The sequence below is a fragment of the Micromys minutus genome, assembly GCF_963924665.1.
Source record: "Micromys minutus genome assembly, chromosome: 1".
Lineage (NCBI taxonomy): Eukaryota > Metazoa > Chordata > Mammalia > Rodentia > Muridae > Micromys > Micromys minutus.
The window spans coordinates 78406459-78427857 of NC_137969.1; the positions used below are offsets into that span (position 1 = coordinate 78406459).

The 21399-nt window shown below is 45.0% G+C and overlaps 1 protein-coding gene across 1 annotated transcript; it reads right to left on the reverse strand.

The window, feature by feature from the left end:
* Positions 1-7627: 7627 nt before the first annotated feature.
* MYOC (myocilin) lies at positions 7628-18261 on the reverse strand. The gene is made up of 3 exons (XM_080923464.1): positions 17607-18261; positions 9999-10124; positions 7628-8752 (listed from the first exon to the last, which is right to left on the reverse strand). The coding sequence occupies exons 1-3, from the start codon at positions 18205-18207 to the stop codon at positions 7968-7970; spliced, it is 1512 nt and encodes a 503-aa protein (XP_080779590.1). The 5' UTR covers positions 18208-18261; the 3' UTR covers positions 7628-7967.
* Positions 18262-21399: the final 3138 nt, after the last annotated feature.

A 21399-nucleotide genomic window follows, 5' to 3' on the forward strand; every position in this document is an offset into this window, starting at 1 on the left:
GTGGCCATGAGAAAGCCCTCTTCAGAGCGCACCAAGTTGGATCCAGCTGAGCAGCCTGACACCCAGAGCCCATTTTCCACTTCCCAGGTGCAGCATATCTAAAACCCTTCATTGGACAAAGTGAGGCTATGATCCAGAAAGGCTCTATGGACAAGATTGACTTCCTGATCATTGACCTGGTCTCTGAGGTGAACAAGCGTAGAACAGCCATGGCCACAAGGTACCTAAAGGCTCTTTAGCTTGCTCGTGAGTTTGGTGGGAGAAGAGTTGAGCCTCAGCCAGTTTGGCAGAAGCTGTAGGAAGCAGGGGTCCTGTGAATTTACTCATTCACTTTGCTACACCTGAGAGACGAGGCTGACAGCTTTCCACCCACTGTGTGGGACAGAACTTCACGGTCCCTTCCAGAGGTGATGCTATTCCGTGTTTGTCCCTCCTGTGGATGGTGGAATGGGTTTCACATCATTGGGGACAGGGGATCATGTTTGTTTGTTTGTTTTACTTAAGTGGTATTGGTTTGCCTGCTTGTCTGTCAGTTGGTCGGCTCATTCTTCAGTCTGTCTGTCTCTGCCTAGGATTCTGGGGCTTGAACTCAGGTTATCAGGTCTGTGTAGTCAACCCTATATCCCACAAAGTCACCTTGTCTTTGATGACACAGTAGAAGTGTTTCAGCCCTGAGAGTCTTCATCTGCCAAGCAACGTTCTTCCGCTGGTAGGTTTAGCACGTAAAATACAGAAACCTCAGTTGAGTTGGAGTTGTAAGTTTTTAAGTTTAAATGCATCTGCATGATATACTACAAACTGGCCATTTATCTGAATTACATATTTAACTGGGCACCCTCTTTTGCTCTGTTTGGTTTTGGTTTTTGGTTTTTGACACAGGGTCTTAATATGTAGCTCTGGCTCTCCTGGGACTAACCATGTAGACCATGTTGGCCTCAAACTCACAGAGATGCCCCTGCCTCTACCTCCTGTGTGCTGGGATTAAAGATGTGTGCTACCACACCCAGCTCTTCCTGTATTTTCATTTATTTCATTTGGAATGCCTGTGATGTCAGCTTTGGGCATGGCGTCTCTGTGGACAATGGTGGGACTCTACTGAAAGTACCACCCATCGAGGCACAGGAGGCCCCAGTGTGTTGAGATACTGTCGGGTTTCTTTATGCAAGGAGCAAAGACAGTTCTTTGGTTTTAGCAAATGATACCATGTGAATCTGTTCAATAGGTTTGTGAGGAGATGTGATCTAAAAAGAAAAAATTTCCAAGAGACCTCAGGTTGAAATAGTTAAGATATGACACTTTGAGTGTACACACATGTGGGTATTGGGGACCTTGGCTGATAGATATGCAGGCAATTGACACCCATGGACTAGACCTCAAGGAAGGCATTGTTTACAGAGGGTCATGGTTATTGTGCCCTGATGTCCACCTGAAAGAAGAAGTTCATATAAAAAAATTCTGAGGCCCTGCTCTCATTATCTGCCCTGTGCACACTACTCACTCTCACTACCAACCAGCCTCACCCAATGTCCTCTCAGCAGCACAAGGAAGTTGTTTTTATTGGGATCAGGTGTCCTAGGCAAATTACCTTCTAGCGCCAGCTTCTTCAGAAAGATTTAAGATCTTATTGTGGGGCGAAGTTTAGAATCTGCCAGTAGCAAGTGATTAGTCTCTAGTTCACAGTTAACTTTCATACCCTGAGTGAAGTTAGTGTTCGGGGCACAGCAAACTTCCAATCTGTAATAGCTTAGTGTGCCAATTGTGTGCTCTTGCAGGCTGGGTTAGCCCAGACCTGAGAAGGACTGGGGGCGGGGGGGGGGGGGGGGTGGGGGGAGGGGGGAGTGGAGAAGCTTGGGAACAGCTCAGCAGGGGAGAAGAGAAGTCAGGTAGGAGGGAGATGAACTTGAAGTAAGTCTGAGGGAGCACAGGCCAGAGGACTAAGGAAGCTGAGTGGACATTCAGTAAGAGTAGCCTGGCAGGGGGAGAGAAAAGTAAGCAAAGAGATATTTTTGCTTTATCATCAGGGACTCTTTCAAGGATGAGGAGAGTGAATTGTATGCCATGAATTCTTGGGAACCAACAGGGACTTAGTGAGTTCATTCCAAGGAGGGCAGACTCCTAACTAATTATCTCATTTTTGCAAGTGGGTAGCTATGAAGAAATGAACAAAAGATGTCCTATAAATTTGTAAAATATTAAGTAGTTTTCTTTGATATTGGCATCTGGGATCTGTTTCTCTCTCCATCTCTCTCTCTCTCCATCTCTCTCTCCATCTCTCTCTCTCCTTCATTCCTTTTCATCCTTCCTTCCTCTCTTTTTCCCTCCCTCTCTCCCTCCATTCTCCCTTCTCTCTCTTCCCCTCTCTTCCTTGCTCCATTCCTCAATCCTTTAAAAACAACCATTGCATTTCTGTATGTGTCTGTGCACACATGTGCTTGCGCGTGCGCGCGCACACGCGCGCACACACACACACACACACACACACATACATGGTGACACTCATGTGGGTGTCAGAGGACAACTTTCAGGTGACAGTTCTGTCCTACCATCATAGGGGTTCTAAGGATTGAACTCAGTTAATCGGATTTAGTGGTGAGCACCTTTACCCGCTGAGCCATCTCACCGGGCCCTATCCTGCCTTTACTTGAATAGCATTTAACATGTTTTTTTCCTCCTAGAAATGAAACAATCACAAAGGAAAGTGGGGAAGGTGAGAAAATGCTCCTCAGCATGGACCAGGAGTCTTCCAGCAAAGCCCACTTCCCGTTACCTCCTGCTCCCCCTCCTTCTCCTGCAGACACTGAAGACATAAGCAAGTACAAATTAAATTGTTTAATGGGCATAGTTATAGATGCCAACACAGGAACTCATTTGGGGTCTCTGGATGGGCTTTTGAAGACTGTCCTAGAAGTCTTGGGCTTCCCTTTCTGTGCTCTAGAGCCACCGTTGAATGATGTGTGTTAGTTAACATTCCTCACCACTGACAAAATTTCTGACCGAAGAACTACAGGAACCACAGGAGGGTTTGTTTGGGCTTATGCTTTGAGGTGATCCAGTTTAGCATGACATAAAAGTCTAAGTTCCAACTCCAGAAGTCCTTATAGCTTCCTCACTAATGCCACCATGTAGGGGCCAAGTCGTCAGACACATGAGCCTATGAGGATAGTTCACATCCAAATTAGTGCCCCACTGACAAATCTCAAGGTAGCGAGTTTTAAGCCAGACCTCTGAGATGACTGTGTGTGGTTTTGTCTCTGATTTGGACTACACTGTATAGACCATTGCTGGTTGTCACCTGTATTTGAGTCTTTTTAAGGTTGTTGGGTCTTGTTTAAAATAAAGTCTTAGCCAGTTGAAAATCTAGGCCTCTGTGGCAGTGATTCTAAAGGTCTGAGGTCTGGAACTGGATAGGTGGCTCAATGGTTAAGAATACTTGTGGCTCTTCCAGAGGTCCTGAGTCCTATTCCCAGAGGCTCACAACTGACTGTAACTTGAGATGGAGAGGACTAGATGCCTCGTATTGCCTCCATAGGTACCCACATAACAATTCTATCATCTATCTATCTATCTATCTATCTATCTATCTATCTATCTATCTATCTATCATCTATCTATCTTTTTATCTATCTATCATCTATCTATCTATCTATCCTATCTATCTATCTATCTTTCTATCTATCTATCTATCTATCTATCTATCTATCTATCTATCATCTATCTATCTATCCTATCTATCTATCCTATCTATCTATCTATCTATCTATCTATCTATCTACCTACCTACCTACCTACCTACCTACCTACCTACCTACCTACCCATCTACCCACCTATCCATCTATACACATAAATAGTTACAAAAATCTTGGGGGGGGGGGATTGAGATCTGTGGTCCAGAGAATCCTGAGATGTTTGAGGTTCTCGAACCTTATGCTAGGCACTTCCATAGTCATACAAACTTTTCTTACGAAGCCATTTGCATTCCTAGCCCTTGTGATGAGTCTAACTAGGGGCTGTGAAGTTTGAAAGTTGTTGGCAGTATTTCAGTTTACTTGTAGAGGGCTGAGGTGATTTACAAACTCTGTAACAGGACACACTACCCTTGAAGAAAGGCAACTGTATGGCGGGTCACTTTACACTTCTTGGATGTCACACCCAGGTTCCTCAGGTGACCCCATAGGGCTAATTCACCTCTCTGAATGCTTTGAAGGTACCAGAAAGGTGATTGTCCCAACTCGCATGGGAGAATGTGCTTATCTGTCATATTTTACCTCATCTCCATCTTTAAAAAGCTCTTTCTGCAGAGTGTTTGGATGCTCCTACCCACAGTCAGCCAGGCTGTCCTCTTCTGTGAACTTTGGCCCCCGTATTGGGCAGGGAGGGAACCTGTCATTGCCATCAGAGTGCTTGGTATATGCCACGTCCTCCTTGGTCAAGTGAGGAAACAGACCCTCCTTGTCCCATGATATGGCCATTAGTTATATGTGTGATCATTTGAATATAAGATTATTTGAATAAAACAAACCTGTTGCACAGGTCACATTCCAATTGTTCAGTAGCTACCTGTGGCTAGTAGTTACCCCATTTGAATCATAAAGACAGAGAATGGAGCCACTATAGAAATTTCTAGCATACACCACAGAGGTGAGGTGAAGGGTCCAAGGTCACACTGCTAGCAGAGGTTAAAATCTAGGATGGGAGAGGGTTGGAAAGACTCACTGTGTTGGTTTTACTTCTAGCTTGGTTTATAAGCATATTCAGGGATATTCTTTTGTCCATTGAATATTGCTGAGAATGTGCTATGTGATTCAAGCAATGTCCTAGTGTTACAGTATTATGTAGGAAGACTGGTCTTTATCCCAATGCATTCTAACAGGACAAGACTGACAACCTAAAAACAAATTCTATCACAAACCAGGGGGAATTAAAATGGAAAAGAAAATTTAAAATAAGAAATAAAATGACAAAGGAGATTGTATGTGCCTGAGGAAACAGTAGACCGGTTGTGACTTTTAGCAGGGTTGTATGGGCATGCCTCTTTAGAAAGGTGATGCCTGAGTAAAGATTAAAATCCAGTGATGGAGGTACATGTGTGGATGCTGAAGGTGGGGTGAACATTTAAAGATGAAGCCATTCATGGCATCTTTGAAGGACAACAAGGAAGCTGGTTGGGGTTGGCTGGACTCAAGTGAGTCAAGACACTGGTAGAAGATAAGGTGAGGATGGAGGTGGATCCCAGAGAGCTCTATAAATACTCTGACCATGGATATTGAACAAGATGGGGATTAATAAGGGTATCCAGAGACAGAGGACCATTTGGCTTCACCTTCTTCTTTCCTAAAGCTAGGGGATAGCTGATGTAGAGAGAAAAGGAGCCTGGGAAGGGTAGGGTTGGGCTGATTGGGTTTCCTCACCTGTCTGTGTGCTGTAATTTTTCTCATCACCTAGAGAGACTTTTTGTGAGTCTCCTGCACATTTGGACACCTGGCAGCTGATCAGATGAAAGAGTCCATGCATTTTGACTTCTGGGTTTTGGGTCTGAGAGAGGGTTTAGATTAAAACCCAGTTGCTATGGGCTGAATTGTATTCCTCCAAGTCCTGTGTTGAAGTCTTTTGTTGTTGTTTTGTTTTCTTCAAGACAGAGTTTCTTTGTGTAACTCTGGCTGTCCTGAAACTCAGTGTAGACCAGGCTGGCCGCCAACTTAAGAGACCTGTTTTCCTCTGCCCTCTAAGTGTTGGGATTAAAGGCATAAGCCATTACTACCTGGCTTAAGTCTTAATGCAAAGTAAAAAGTCCTGAATTTGAAATGCTTCAACATCTAAAAGTTTGAGGGCATTTACATAATGCCTAAAGTAGGAGCTTCTTCACCTGTCTGTGTAATTGTGATAGGCCAATCAAAATGAAGTCAGACTGAAATGTGTGAAATTACATTCCGATGTGAATGTGGTGTACAAAAACCTTACTTGAGTACCTGAAATTAGAAGGACTGATGTTCATCAGCCCCCTGGGAGAAACAGCTCATCCCCAGCAGGGACAGCAGCAGCAGAACAAAGGGAGCACACACTCCTTTGCTTCAGGACCTGAAATGCCCTAAGAATCATGGAGAGGTAAAAACCTTCCTTTCTGTTTCTGTCTTTCAAACACTGTACCTGAGAGAGCTGGGCACCAGACAGTGGAGTGGGCAGATGTGGAACCAGAAATGAAGATGTGAGTGTTAGTAACAGACACCAGGGATCTGTCTGGGTTCTCTCCTCAGTGATAGCACAGACGTAGGGAAGATGGAAAGCTTAGATCGACTGAGACCCGGTGGGAGGAAGCCCATGCTGAACAGGCAAGATAAAAGATGCTACCACTACATACCATGGAGAAGGACATTAACCTCAGTTCCTAAAAAGCTCTGGGATGACAGAGAGGTCTGTAAAGTGTTTGCTTTGCAAGCATGAGGACTGAGTTCAACCGAACCCTGAGCCATGGGAAATTTAAGAAGCTGAGTATAGTGGAGTGTAGTGGTGTTCTCAGTATGGAGAAAGATGTGGGGGTTCGGCAAGTGCTAGGATAGTAAGAAAGCCTGTCTTGAAGGCACACAGTGGCTGAAGAACAATGTTTCAGGTTGTCCTCTGATCCCCACACCCGCATGGACACACACTCAGGCACACTTGAGATGCACACACACACACACACAAGAAACAGAGTTATGTTCTGGGTGCACAGCTTTAGTTTTAGTAAGACAGAGAGAATTCTCCATATGTGGTGATGGTTAGCAAAAACCATTTAATCACACCTATATGCACACTCAAAATGACCCATGTGACAGCCCAGCTGGTAAAAGCTGTTGCCATGAAGGCTGACTACTTACATTCAATCCCAGGTCCCCCAGCTTAGGTGGAGGAAACCAATTCCTTTACATTGTCCTCTGACCACACACACCATGGAACATGTAGTCCTTTTTAGTGTGTGGGTGTGTGTGTGTGTGTGTGATCACCAGTTTTACAGTTGCAAAGGACGTTCTATAAAGTCTGCTCATGTGAGAACTGTGGCTTAAAAAAAAAAAAAGATGTGATGGTGCAGAACATTATATGCCAGCACCCTGGACACAGGCCAGCCTGTCCTATACGGTGAGTTCCAGGACAGCAGGGAAAAAAAAGGCTGGCATGTGTAACAACAGATAAAACCTAAAACAAATCTAGAGAAGTGGGTGGGCTGAGGGAAAGACTCCCAGACTGCTCAGAAAGAGGCAAGAACACAATTAGACGGAGTCGAGGGCCGTGCAGACTATTGCCATCATGGCCAAAACGGGAAGACACGGGTACAAGCCAGTCAGGCAGACACTTCTGCACCCACACACACACCGGTAACGACCTTCTGTCATATTAACCAACCCGGAGCCAAGGCACACTCTGGAATCCTGCTTTTGAGCAAAAATTTCCACAGATCTCAAGGACAGTAACGTCGTGTAAGATAACTTTATTTCACAGGGCAAAGGGTTTATGTACTACCCAACTACATGCTATGTCTGTAGCGTTAGAAACCCGCTAGAGTAAATACACCTTCAGTAGGAGCAGTTGTAACCCTCCTCCCGCCCCTGCCCCCTCCCCCTAACCTCTCCCTCATCCCAACCCCCAGAACTGCTGCTGCCCCTCAAGGCTTATGGTAACCGTGCAAATTTCAAAAGCAATGATTTCATGAAGAAACAACCCTACTTCTAGTTTTTCTCTGGACTGCTGCCTGATAGGACTTTTTAAAAGATGGCCACCCCCTTTGAAAGCTGACAGAAGAGAACAGACTGTATGCAACTGTGCAAGCCCCAAGGTCGGATCAGTCAGTGGGTAAGTATACATTGACCTGGACAGACAAAATCTTGAGAAGCGGGAGAAGCTCCCAGCATCTGGCTGCCTCTCTTTGCAGCTGCTTCACCCGGGAGCCTGGAACTTCACCTTCTTCTGCCTTTGCTGGTAGGGAGAGAGAGACTCCTCACATCGCAGAGAGCTTGATATCATAGGTGACCATGTTGAAGTTGTCCCAGGCAAAGAGCTTCCTCTCCAGAGGGTTGTAGTCGATCATGCTGCTGTATTTGTAGCGATTCTTGAATGGGATGGTCAGGGTCTTGCTGATCCCCGTGTTAGTGTCATAGGCAAAGTTGACGGTTGCGTGGGCTGAAGAGTAGCTGCTCACCGTGTACAAGATACCACAGATAACGAAGGCGTTGGCCACAGACTGCTTACGGATGTTCGTCTCCCAGGTACGCTCAAGTTCCAAGTTCTCTGGGTTCAATTTGGAGAGGACTATGGCTCCTTTGGTTTTCTCTGTGCTATAGATGACCCAGAGACCGCTTTCATCCACAGCTAAGTCGATGTCCGTGTAACCACCCCACGCGTACGGGAACTGTCCGTGGTAGCCGGCTCCAGGAATCTCCTTCTCCGCCTTCACCATCTCAGTGTTCAGTTCATACCTGAGCACGGTTCTGGACTCGGCGCCCTGGAAATAGAGGCTCCCTGCATACACCACAGCTCCCGTGCTTTCTAATGCCTGGGGGAGCACATGGACCTTTGAGGGATAGCCCTGCTCGAACTGGTTTATCTGACTGTACTCAAACACCTGGCGGATGCCTGTACCAACTGTGTCAATCCTCCAAGTGGTCTCCTGGGTGTAGGGGTGGGTGGGCTTGGGGTCTCTCATCCATACTCCATACTTGCCAGTGATTGTTTCGGCAGTCCTCAGGGTGACTGGCTCTCCTACCCAGACGAGCGCTCCACATCCTGATGAATTAAAAAAAAAAAAAGAATAGTTGCCACGTATTTAATATCTCCAAGTCTTCCAAATGCAGTCAGCAGGATGGTAGGGCAAAGCAGAGAAGGTGGAGACAGAGTGGGTGGACATTTGAGACCTGCCGCCCACTGACCAGTGAGTCTTGACTTTCTCATTTGCTCTGTTGTTGTTTATTGGTGTTCTGCCTGCATGTATGTGTGAGGGTGTCAGATGCCCTGGAATTGGATTTACAGACAGTTGTGAGCTGCTGTGTGGGTGCTAGGAATTGAACCTGGGCCCTCTGGAAGAATAGCCAATGCTTTTAACCACTGACCCATCTCTCCATCCCCTGGCTTTCTCACTTACACAGCAGGATAAAAGTAATGAGGCTGTTGTCAATGTAGAGGTGATCAGACACACTTTCTCTAGAGAAATGCACAGCAAACATCACATGATGTCTATGGGGTGAGTGCATCTCTCACTCAGGAGGGAAAAGGATGCAGAGAGCTTTGAATCTGCCTAAACTCTCTCCTCCAGCATAGCAGGGACTGTGAGTATTTATTCCTTTGCACTTCATGACTTTCAAATTGGATTTATTTTATTTAAAAAGAGAAATCAGCTCATTGTAAGCATAATCTATATGACCAACTTTTTAAGTTTTGATGGGCCACATATACTTGATATATCCATTTAAATGTCATAGAAACAGTGTGCTTCTTAATGTAATGAATAGGGAGCTGAGCATTCCAGTTTAGTGGATTTAAGATAAATTTCTCTTCTTTCATGGGTGCCTTTGATTTCCTCACAAAAGGCAACAGTGATGCTTATCTCTCAGGGACTCATACTTTAAATGCTTCAGGACATTCTTCAGTGTTGCAGGGATTGCTAATAACACAATCAATGTTATTTTCTGGAAACAGCAGCTGTATTTCATGCAGCCTCCTTTTTTTTTTTTTTTTTTTTTTTTTTTTTTTTTTTTTTTTTGACGGACAAATGCACTTTTCCTTGATAGACAAAGGTCAGAAAAATCCCTTTCATAACAGACATGCTGAGATGATCTATAGTATATACCTAGCCCTCCATGTTGGCTTCCGGTACATATGTCTAGAAAAGGCAGCAGATAGGGTTCAGCCTCTTGGGGTGAACAGTTACTCTAACCAAACTAAACATAGAACAAGGACACACATGTGCACGCACACTTGAGTGCACACACACACAGGCCACATAGGCTCAAAAGGAAGAAGTCTAACTTCATACCTTTGTCTCCCTCTTTGCTCCTGGGTTGGCCAGATGGATTCTCCTTCATGATTTGGGAAGCAGGAACCTCTGTTAACTCTGACTTCAGTTCCTGAAAAGCCAGCGTGTCCAAATTCCACTGAGAGACTGTGTTCAAAGAAAGAAGCAAATGGTACTTGGAGAAGAAAGGGCACACGAATGGACTCCATGGAGGGAGATATTTGATATGTTCCCAAATACTTGATATCTGAAATTTGCTTTGGGGACCCAGAAAGGGATGCTGTAACTTGTCTGAACCACACTAGTAGCTTATTGGAACTGGGGTAATGGCTTCACTGGGGCGGGGGGGGGTCTTTCTCTTGGGAAATTTGCATAATAAAAAGCTTACAAATAATACATTGCACAGCTTTCTGTTTAACGCTGGGTTGAATATTCAGTACAAAACAAAGTACAATTAGAGTTGTGTGTGATTTATATAAACTCCACTAGGGAAATTGTTAATAAAGATGGCTCCAAGGAATAGATAGTTATTAGCATACACATATGAAGGTGATCTAAATGAAATTACTATTTATCAGGAGACACACAGCTCCAAGCAAATATCTCACAGCACCAAATGAAGCTTCATGACTGGAAATGGGTTGCTGGCAAAAGGGGTACCATGTGAACCCCCAAACAACTCAGGCTGTTGGCAAGGTTATCAATTGCTCTCCACAAACTGATAACAAGATCTTATTGCTAAGAGTCTGGGCTATATGTTTCATGTAGCTTTTGCTACCTGCCTTTGCTTCAGGATTTGACCAAGCTACCAGCCCTGACCCAGCTTCTCTTGAATCCATGGATAACAGATACACACAGTTGTTCATTTTTGACTTGCCTCCTTGGCACAATTGCTGGGCACTACTATCTCCTGCCTGGAAAAGTGTGCCCTTGCTGATATTCTTATCTCTGCTCTTTCCACCTGCCCCAACTTTCATCACCCAGTTAGATCTAGTCTCTGTTAAACATCCCTGACCACCCACCTGTAGGAGCAACCTGTGTGGTTGCTCCGTTTTGAGATCTCACATGGCTTGTCAACTTTTCTTCATTACATGCATGGCAAACTCTCCTCTCCCTTGTGTCTGTCTGCTTTTCCTCCAGAAACCTGGAAGTCCTTCCTATTCCTTCTGCCCAGCAATTGGCCTGTGGTTTTCTTTACTAACAGATCAAGAACCAATTGGGAAACAGAACCTTAGCATCAGAACTGTCCCTACACCTATACAAATTATTGAACATGGAGAAGTTAAGCTGGTGTCTAGTTTAAGCCTTCACCCCTACTGGCTAGTGTTCTTGGGACCAGAAGGTACTATGCACCCTACCAAAAGAGAACCATAAATACCAACCCCGCTACAAACCCTTTGATTTACAATGATGTCCTACCTGCAAGATCTACTAACCAATGGTAGCACAAAACTTGTGGGAATAACCAGTATTTGATTTACAACCCACTCCATGAGATGAAACACAGACCTAACTCTACTTGAGTGACCAAGGACCCAGGAGAATATTAAGTGCCACTATTCTATAAAGGGACATAGCAATAAAATGACTCCTAATGACAGTCTGCTATACTCAGATCAGTGCCACTCAGCCAGCATCAGAGAAGCTTCCTCCTGCAGCAGATGGGAACAAATACAAATACCATACCCAGACAAGGTACAGAGAGTGAGCGGCCTTGTAACACTTAGCCCTAAAGTGGATGTATCCATCAAATCCCTTTGGGGTTCAGGAACCCTATAGCAGATGAGGCAGAAAAAGTACAAGAGCCAGAGAGGATGGAGGAAACCAAGAAAACAAGGCCCATTAAGAAGACTCACATACGAAATCACAGAGTTCAGTATATGCATGAGGCAGCAGGCACAGAGCCTGCACAGGTCTGCACCAGATGGAGTCCTAGAGCTGAGAATGGACCACGTCCCATCTCTAACGCAGAACCAATTGAAAACCATTTGCAACCAAATAATTTTCCCCAAGGGAGTCTCACTGAGGAAACAAATTACTCTCATGTATAGGCCACATGCCCAGCAGTAGATAGATATCTAACAGAATATGAGCACATAGTGTCTTTGGAGTTTCCTTGTCTCAAAAATATTGCAGCAGGGCTTTTCCCCCCTGCATATATTTTGCATATATTTTAAGCCTTCCAATTGTGTGGTGTTTTGGGATTTCCAGGTGTGTGTTTCTGCATCTTTTTTCTATCTCTTGTACATTTTCTTGAAATCTTTTTCTTCTATATTTTGTTCAGTCCTATTCTGATTTAATTTTGTTTCATCTTATATTTTATTATTATTCTTTAGATGTCTGTTTGTTCTCTAAAGGGAAAGAAAAGAGAATGAATCTGGATGAGAGTAGAGGCAGGAGCAAGGAGGAGGGGCGGGAGGGAGAATTGGAATAAATTGTATAAAAACTTCTGTCAGTAAACAAAACTATAATAATTCCTCATGTTAAACTTCCCTGGATTAATGTACTGAGTGGCTTCTGCTGCTTTGATGGGCACAGAGAGTGGCTGGAGGCTTCAGGAGAACCAGTGAGCTCCTGCAGAATGGCCGCCTCCTGGGGCAGAGCTCAGGCCCTGGAGGATGGCTCCACACACCCAGAGAGCACAGTCACCAGCAGACATCTGTCAGCAAGGTAGATGCACAGGGATAGAGGATCGTGTTCCCATCCTGGTTCCCCATGCCGAGGTTCGGAACAGGAGACCTCAGCTCTGGCTCTCTTCCCGTCTTCCCTTGCTCTTCACAGGGAACCACACCTCATGCACTTCCCTTGTAGTAAACAAGAGCCATAGTAACACAAAATATCAAGGGAAGCCTCCCAGAGACCACTTGACTCATTTCCACTTGGCAGGTGTGGTGTTTGGCTTAGGAAACTGCTGGTGGGGTTAGCCATCTCATGGGGTGGAATTATTAAAAGTTAAGGATTTGAAAATAATTTTTGAAAATAAAATCAATGGCCTTCTACTGCAGGGAATTTATCAGAAAATCTACAAAGCACATCGTGTGGGGACTTCTGCTTCCTTTCACATTGGTGCTTCTCCATTATGCCAGTACACGTTTGATTCAAGACTTTAATCTCCACACTTCATTTGTTCAAACAAGCCTTACTCATTAGGCCTTAAATTTAAACAAATTCTGCCCACACATATCCGTGTGTGCACATACACATGCAGGAGCATGCACTCACACTTACACATAGACACACACACCACAGACACACTACAGATTTGCTGCATTAAAGGACCATTCTGCTTCTTAAGAGTACCATGACATTTTTATCTCAATAAGCTGTCCCTCTCTGCTTTTGTGTCACAGAAGTATATCATCACCTTCTTACAGAGTGTTAGTTTGTTTTTGCCATTTTGATTCCTCTACCCAGTAATAGTAAGAATAACTGTTGCAAAATCCACCAATCATAAAGGCAGCTATTAAATGTTTACAGTTTCTATAGTGTAAAAAAAAAGAAAGAAAGAAAAGGGAAACCCCTGGTGGCTTCTCATCTCAGCCAGGAGCTGCTGGCAGCATTTAGATGCCCAGAGGAGAGCCATCTGGCAAAGCCTGCTGAAGCAGGGAGCTCTACACAAAGAGGGCTGGCCTGAGCCAGAAGCTGTAGTTTCCTTTGGTTCCACTGTGTCCCTGCTGTGGGACTTTGGACAAATGAATGAACCTTTCTGATCACTGAGCTGTACAAACATGTCAGGTTGTTTTTGAACATTATATAGTACCATGAGTATTTAATGCCAAATAAGAAAATGCCCAAACTCTGATTTTTTGGAATGTTTAAAACCACTAACATTCAGTTTTGAATATAGAAGGAAAACAGATGATAGTGGAAAATAATATCTGTATTGCATCAGATATTTAAAGCTTTCATGCCTTTTGCTTATTTTTGTTCTTAACAATATTGAGATCCATCCCTCTGCTGTTAAAATTTGTTGAGACCATCTGCCTGCCCTGTCCTTAACCTCATACTGTAGTGGAGCTGGACCCACAGTGTTAGAAAAGTTTTTGAAAAGATTTTCTCTTACTGTGAAAAAGGTAATATTATTTAAATAGAGAGAACAGGTCAAAACAATGCCATATTTCCAGGTTGACACACAGGCCCTTTTTTCAGGAAAAAGAATGTTTAGCTACTAGCCTGGTTGTCAGTTGTCCTGGGTACTGTCGCTAGATCCAGTGTGTGCTACAGACTTTATGTTAAGTACGGCTGAGGTCCTTAATGACTGCATGACATTTGCACACTATGGTAGGACTCAACCAGAGGAAAGCATTACAATTGCAGTCCATTGTCTGGGTGGCCACTCTATCAGAAATGGCCCAGGCTGCTTCCTTTCACTACTGCTCAGCATGATAACCCAGAGTCCTGCTGAACATGCTGGTGCTCAACCCCTTCCTGCCCATTTTTCCCCAGCAGTTGTTATGGCAACCTGACTCTTAGAGGTATCAGCTGCCAGGACCACATATCAGCTCCCTGCCCAAGTTTCTCTGACTGTTCAGGGGGTTCTGTGAGGACCAGCCTGACATCTTATTTCTCTTAGATGAAGGACTATGGATCCAGGATTAAGTGTTCCCTGGAGCTGAGCTTTCGTTTCCTATGTGGCAATCAATTTGATGATGTCCCTCCCTCCCTATTTTCATTCCTTGAATCACTCTCCTCTGTGTTCCACTTCTTTCTCTGGCCTCACTTGCCCACAGGCCCTCACTGGGTCCAACTCCTCAGTCTCGGAGGGAACTGTAGTTCTATTTTGTCTTCAGGGTGAGTAGCACTTCTGTTCACTTTCGTGTAGGTGTGCATGCTGAAGTCTACATGCACACACGAGTGATTTCTCGGATTCTGGGGATTCTGATTATTTTTCTATGTAACAATTCCATGTTAAAGTAGTGATGTCAGTCTGAACTGTGGTGGGGTAGGAAGAAGCCTGCCTTCTCAGCCTTACTACTGAGACTCGTACCCCAGGCCTTCCTACCTCAGTTCTTGCTACTTGAGTTCCAGCCCCTCAGAATACTTCTTATCTCCAAGCCTGAAAGTGGATTTTATTCCAGGTATTTCTGTAGCTTCTTGACTTTTTCTCCCACCACCCCACCCCAGACAAGGTCTCTGTGTAGCCTTGGCTGCCTGGAACCTGCTCTGTAGACCAGTCTGGCCTTTAACTCACTAACCGCTGCCTTTGCTTTCTAAGTGCTGGGGTTAAAGGCCTGCATCACCACCACCTGGCACACTCGGACACGTCTAAGGTCTATAAACTTGAAGACAGTAGGGGTCATGAATGTCATCAACCCTTAGTAAAGGCAGAATTCTGAACCTCATAGTGCTATTAACAGATGAGGTAGCCATGGATTAGCAGGCTCTCTGGCCTCGGTTTTCACATGTACACAAGTGAGTTCATGGATAAATACTTTCAAGGTTCTTGTCCGGTTATCTGTTCATTTCCTAATGCAATCCCTAGCCTGATAATGCTCCACTATAGAAAAAGACTTCCACATTTGAAGTTCATTCTAATGTGCTGTTGACCTAGGTCAAAAGTAGAGTAGCTGGAAAGGAGAATAGAAATAAAGTTAGAGAAACATCCACTACATCCCCAAGGCCAAGCATGTCCTTTAACCTAAAAGACCACAAGGCAGTAGACATAGAAAACATTGCCTCTACTTTCTTGTGCACACATGCATTCCATGTATGTACAATTACATAGGATGTTTTTGTTGAGGGTGTAACTTGGAGCCTGAGATTTGCATATAACTCTTAGTGATGATATTTCTTGTGTGTCCTCTCCGAGTCCAGTTGAAGTCTCAGCCACCACTGGGCAGCTGAGCAGTCCTTGGCACCCTTAGCCGCTTAAGACCTCACCGTTCCTCTATTGTACAATTCAGAATTGGATTTCTTCCAGCTTAAATATAAATATTAACTAGGTCATCATTAGTGGGAGGAAGAGAGAGTGTGGTAGAAGACACATTCTGTAAAAGCAGAAGCAGGCACCAGCAGGGAAGGTAGACATCAGAGGGGCCCAGGGAGGGAGATAGAAAAGGTACAATAGTATGTTTTAAGTGAGATCAGGCCAGTCCATGACCTTGTATTCTAACTTCAGTTTCAACAATAGGCATTGCTCCTACGTTAGAGTTGTTCATTTGGACCCCCAAAAGTGATTAGAGGGTGAATTCTTTGCCACGTTATGAATAAGAAAAAACAGGCTTGCCTCTCCTGCTGAGCTCAATGTCAACTCTGGGTCTGGGAGCCTTTACAGTCATCCAGATCTGACCTTTTAGATAAAGATTTTTTTTTTTTTAAAAAAAAAGTATTTATTTTATCACACCATTTTGTAGGTTTCCAACACCGTGAAGGCGGTAGGTACTTGAGATCATGTTCCCTGTGCACGGTTTGCTGTGGTCCAGAGTGTCCCCATGCTTAGTGTGGCCTCTCTTCCTCTCCCCCTCAGAGAGTAAACTGGATAGATAGATCCTGACAGTTCAGTTTTAGGCACTCGAACACATACTTAGGCGCATCTCCCTCATAACCACACTGTTGTCTGAGAAGTGCTAATATAACAACCTCTAATAGGTACCACGTTCCCCAACCACCCCGACACCCCTTCCACAACTGTCACCTGACCGTGGAGGGCTGATGGAGAATGCCCACGGCTTTGGTTACCAGATTTCTTAGACTCCTTGGTTTAAAAAGAGCCTCCCCTCAGTTTTATGCTCGTCATTAACACTTTTAAGGAGCCCAGACCAATTGTCCCACATCTGAATGTGTCTGTTCATGAAACAAGTGACTATTTGGGAACAAAACAGTCATAGGAAGTGGCTCCAATACTATTTTCTAACAATTAGAGATAACGTGCCCATCTCTCAGGGCACCGAGACACCCATCTCCACAGGAGCCGAGACAAACAGAAAAGGTTAGTGAGAAGGTCCACTGCAGCGGTCTCTGGTGACAAAAGACAAAATTTCCAAAGCCACACACCAAGGGACCTGAGAGAGAAGTTGTTTCCTCTTTCCTTACCAAGGTAGGAGATTAAAAAAATAAAACACGGCCATGCACAGTGGTGTCCACCTTTAATCCTGGCGCTTAGGAGGCCGAGGCTGGCAGATCTCTGAGTCCAAGGCCACTCTGGTCTACAGAGGGACAGCCAGGACTACACAGAGAAGCCCTGTCTCCACAAACCAAATGCATTAATAACAACAACAACAATAGTAATAATAATATTTCAGTTTTCATTGCACAAATCATTTGGCATTTCCTAAACTGGGGTCATTTTGGGAGGAATCGCAATTTCTAGGCAAAGATTGAGAGAATAAATTACCCTAGGTCACAGCAGGCCATTTTCTATTGATTAGTCACCATATGTATCTCTCCCTGGCCCCATGTTTCTCATATGGCTGTGGGCCATGATCACTTTGTCATGGCTGGACACAGAAGCTCAGACCCACTGGCCTACACAAGGAGCCAACTTGCAGGAAGCATGAAAAAGTGTTTGCTTTTCTTAATGAAACTATTGCATATTGGATTGGCAGTTTCTGAGAGAAAAGACAAAACAGAATGGGAAGCCTGGGAGTCCTACCTTCTGGGTCAGTCACCCCCTCCACCCTGCATTCTTACCTTCCCTGGAGCCTGGAAGCATGTCCTGAGAGGGGTGCAGGGTTGAGGAACACTGGCCTCTCCTCAGCCTTGCCACCTCCTGGCTGCTGCCTTCTAGCCTCCTGGCCAGATCTTCATTCTCTTGTTCCAACTGCCTCTTCTCGTCCTCCAAAGCGGACTTGTCTTGCAGGAGATTGTTATAGGCTACCTCCAGGTCCCTGGCCTGGGTCTCCAGCTGGTCCCTTTCTCTCCTCAGGGCACCCAGCTGTCCCTGCAGTCCCTCCTGGGCCTCCTGGGTCCCAGTAACTTGGCCTGAGGTCATCTGGTGGAGAAGACTCTCCAGAGATCTGACCCGGGCCTTGGTGGACTCCAGGTCTGCGTGCTGGATGCTGCTGTCTCTCTGAAGGTCTTGGATGGCTGACATGGCCTGATCCTCCCTTGGGCAGCTAGATTCGTTGGGGCTGGCCACAGTGAAGGTGTATTGGCATCTGCCACTCCGGTCATTGGCCTTTCGGAACTGTGCTGTCCTGGCCCCCGTTCCCCACACCAGGCAGGCCAGAAACAGCAGCTGGAGAGCTGGCATCTTGGGACCACAGCTGAAGCAGCGTGCACAGTAGGACATCGGTTTGGAGGCTGGGTGAGGTTTCTTCTGGAAAGCTCTGCTACAAGGTGTCTGGATGGGTGGCCCAGCTGGCTCAAGCCTGAAATCCAAAGAGGTTTATATATCCTGAGAAGCCAGCCCTGTGAGGAGGGAGGGAGAGGTGATCACATGAAGCTGGGTTGGACCAGCCATGGGGGGACAGAAGGATTGGACTTAATTCTAGCAAGATTCTTAAAAAATAATAATAATAAAGTGCCAGAAGCTATTTTGAATTGACTTTTTAGAAGTCCCCCTGCATGTACCCCATAGCTCTATACTAACCCCTAAGTTTCTATCCTGCTTGTGTGCACATGTGCACCTATGCCCACCTTGTCTGACAGAAGTAGCTGGTTGTGTAACCATTTGAATGGGGATATAAGTATTTTGTATTTCGTTGGACCCTGCTCTGGACTAGTCACTGCATAAGGAACTAGGGAGACAGCCATACCTGAGCAGGCATGCCCTGCAGCAGAGACAAAGAAGAACCGGAAGAAGCCAGTGCCCAGAGGCTCCGGGCTCCTACAGGGGATGAGAGCATGATGCTGCCTTAGATTTAGAATAAACATGTGCACATCCTTAGAAAAACTCCCTAACTACAGCCTCTCATCTCGGGAAGCTGTGTCAATGTTCCAGACCAGGTTCTATGATGAGTGTGCCCCCAAAAGCCTACTGGTTGGTGTAAGCTGTGTGCCCATCTCTAAATGGTAGGTCCAAATGTATACAATGCAAGGAATAAAAAAAACCACATAATTAAGTTAGAAATATGAAAATATTCAAATGCCTGAAATAATATGGCACATAAGATATTCAACATGTGGTCTCATTTTAAAGTACCTCTGGGTATAGACAGTATTTCATGAAACATGTATCAACTGTAACATAGGAATTAGATTAAAGTACAGGTATTGTTAGCACAACTTTAGGTTTAGGTAGATATTCATGACGAGCTGAAATAACCGAGTGAGAAGTTGTTAAATAGGGATTTAATTTATTTACCAATTCAAATTTATGGGCTATAACCTAATAATACCTGTTTTCAAAGAAAGCCAACTACTTTGAATGCAATGTAGGGGAATTGTTAAATCTCAAAAAGATTTAAGAACAACTGGGCAGTAGTATGAGAGTTCTAACAAAAAGAAATAGTAAACAACAATGACAACACATACACACACACACAGAGAGAGAGAGAGAGAGAGTGAGAGAGAGAGAGAGGGAGGGAGGGAGGGAGGGAGAGAGAGACCTCCCTCAAAATAAAAGAAGTGAAAGAAACCTGAGCAAGAGCATGAAGTACCAAGGATTGTCAGGAGTTTGCACAAGTCAGCGAGTGAGCAGAGCCTCATGAAAATCTTTAAAAATGTTTCCTCACTGGTATATGTTTGTGAGTGCACATGTGCCATGCTGTGTGTGTGGAGGTCAGAGGACAACCCTTGGGCTCCAGTTATCTTCTCCTGGCACGGGATCTGGGGATTGAACTCAGTCTGTAAGGCTTGCTCCCTAAGCACTTTCACTCTCATGAGTACCTGAAAGCAACATTTGCATTTGAGAGATATTTGGTTCTCAGGTACTAATAGTAGCATTCTCAATATTTGTGTAATAACTATCTCTGATGTCCCCTCTGATGTCCTCTCCGATGTCCCCCAGCAGTCTTCATCTGAAGTCTGAGTAAACGCATCTTGCTCCAAATCCATTCTGACGAGGGTAGTGTGTGTGTGTGTGTGTGTGTGTGTGTGTGTGTGTATTCAGGTGGGTGCACGTGTATGTGTATATGTGTACATGTGGTGGCCAGAGGCACATGCCAGGTGTTGTCTTCTATCATTCTTCATGTTGTTTTTTGAGACACATTCTCTCCCTCAGCCTGGGGCCCACTGAGTTGGTGAGATTGGGCTAGCCAGCAAGTACTAGGTATCCTTCAGTTTCTTCCTCCCCAAAGCTGGGATTACTCATATGTTCCTGGCTATCAAACTAAAGTGGCCACGCCTGCATAGCAAGCCTTTGCGCCAAGGACTTGTCTCCCCTGCCTTCTAAGCTGTGATTGTTATTCAGGATTTCTAAAGTAAACCTGAGTCTGAGTTGTCAGGAATGGCTTCTTGTTTACTGCTGACTAAACAAGTGCTGTTTTCATTTCGTAAATCAGAATTACTGAAAATGATTTAAAAAAAAAAAAAAACAACCACATAGTCAGCAGGAATGAGGTCTTTACTCTTAGGAAAATGCCTTCTTCCTTCTGGAAGGACTAAGATGATTCTTGTCCTGCCAGCTGCATAGAAGAAAAGAATTCTGGGAAAGAGAAGTGTAAGCAGGAGGACTGCTTTGCTTGTGAAGGGAGAAGGCAATTCTATCGTAGGGCTCCTAACTTTAGTCAAGTTTCCTTCCACAGCACAGCTTAGGACCCACCATCCACAATGGCCTGGGCCTTTACAGTCAGTGGGTTTTGTCCTTTGCAGATCTCTGCCTCTTTCGCTCACCATTGATCCCTCCTCATCACCTGCAAGCTGCAGGCTAGTCTGCGATATCACAGCCCTGGTCCAGCTGTGTGGGTCCTGGCCAGCAGTGAAATGGACAATGGTCCCTGGCACTTCCACCCACCCCAGCCTTGTTTGTGGATACCCAAACGGCACAGACAATCAATCAGCCATTCTCTATGTTCTTCCTAGTTCCTGGCAGATGTATATGCTTAGGGGAAGAACATGGGGGTTTCTCTTTTCATTAAATATGCTTCTTCAGTCACTCCAGCTCTCTACCAGCATCTCTCCCCCACCTATGATGGCAGGTAGGGACTGATGAAGCATCCACATTCTGCCTCAATCAACCAACCATCACCTCTTTACAGCCCAGTGATGTGAGCTCAGCCTCCTGCCAGCTCTCAGCTTCTCCTATGGACAGAACACTGGGGTTGCCGGCCCTCTGAACAAAGCTAAAGCCAGGGAAGGTGAGGGTCTTGCTCGGGGTCACAGAGGCAATGAATGGCACAGCCAGAAGGAGAACCCCCTAGTGCTCAAGGTTCACCTTTTCACATCAGCCATGTCAGAGAAATTACCCACCACTTGCCTCGAAGTCATGAGACACATCAGTCACTTCTCCCATGAGCCAATGCACTAGGAAATGAGTTTGCTTCCTCTCTCCCCAGTAAATGAAAGCTTTCAGTGCCAGAAAACTTACAGCACCCTTGAGCTT

What these genes read in the sequence shown, in the direction of transcription:
- MYOC (XM_080923464.1), bottom strand. Translation starts at nt 18,207, where the DNA reads ATGTCCTACTGTGCACGCTGCTTCAGCTGTGGTCCCAAGATGCCAGCT. An exon ending in GCTTCCAGGCTCCAGGGAAG is followed by an intron (nt 10,125 to 17,606) that starts GTAAGAATGCAG and finishes CTTTGAACACAG; the next exon opens with TCTCTCAGTGGAATTTGGAC. An exon ending in GAGCAAAGAGGGAGACAAAG is followed by an intron (nt 8,753 to 9,998) that starts GTATGAAGTTAG and finishes TTAATTCATCAG; the next exon opens with GATGTGGAGCGCTCGTCTGG.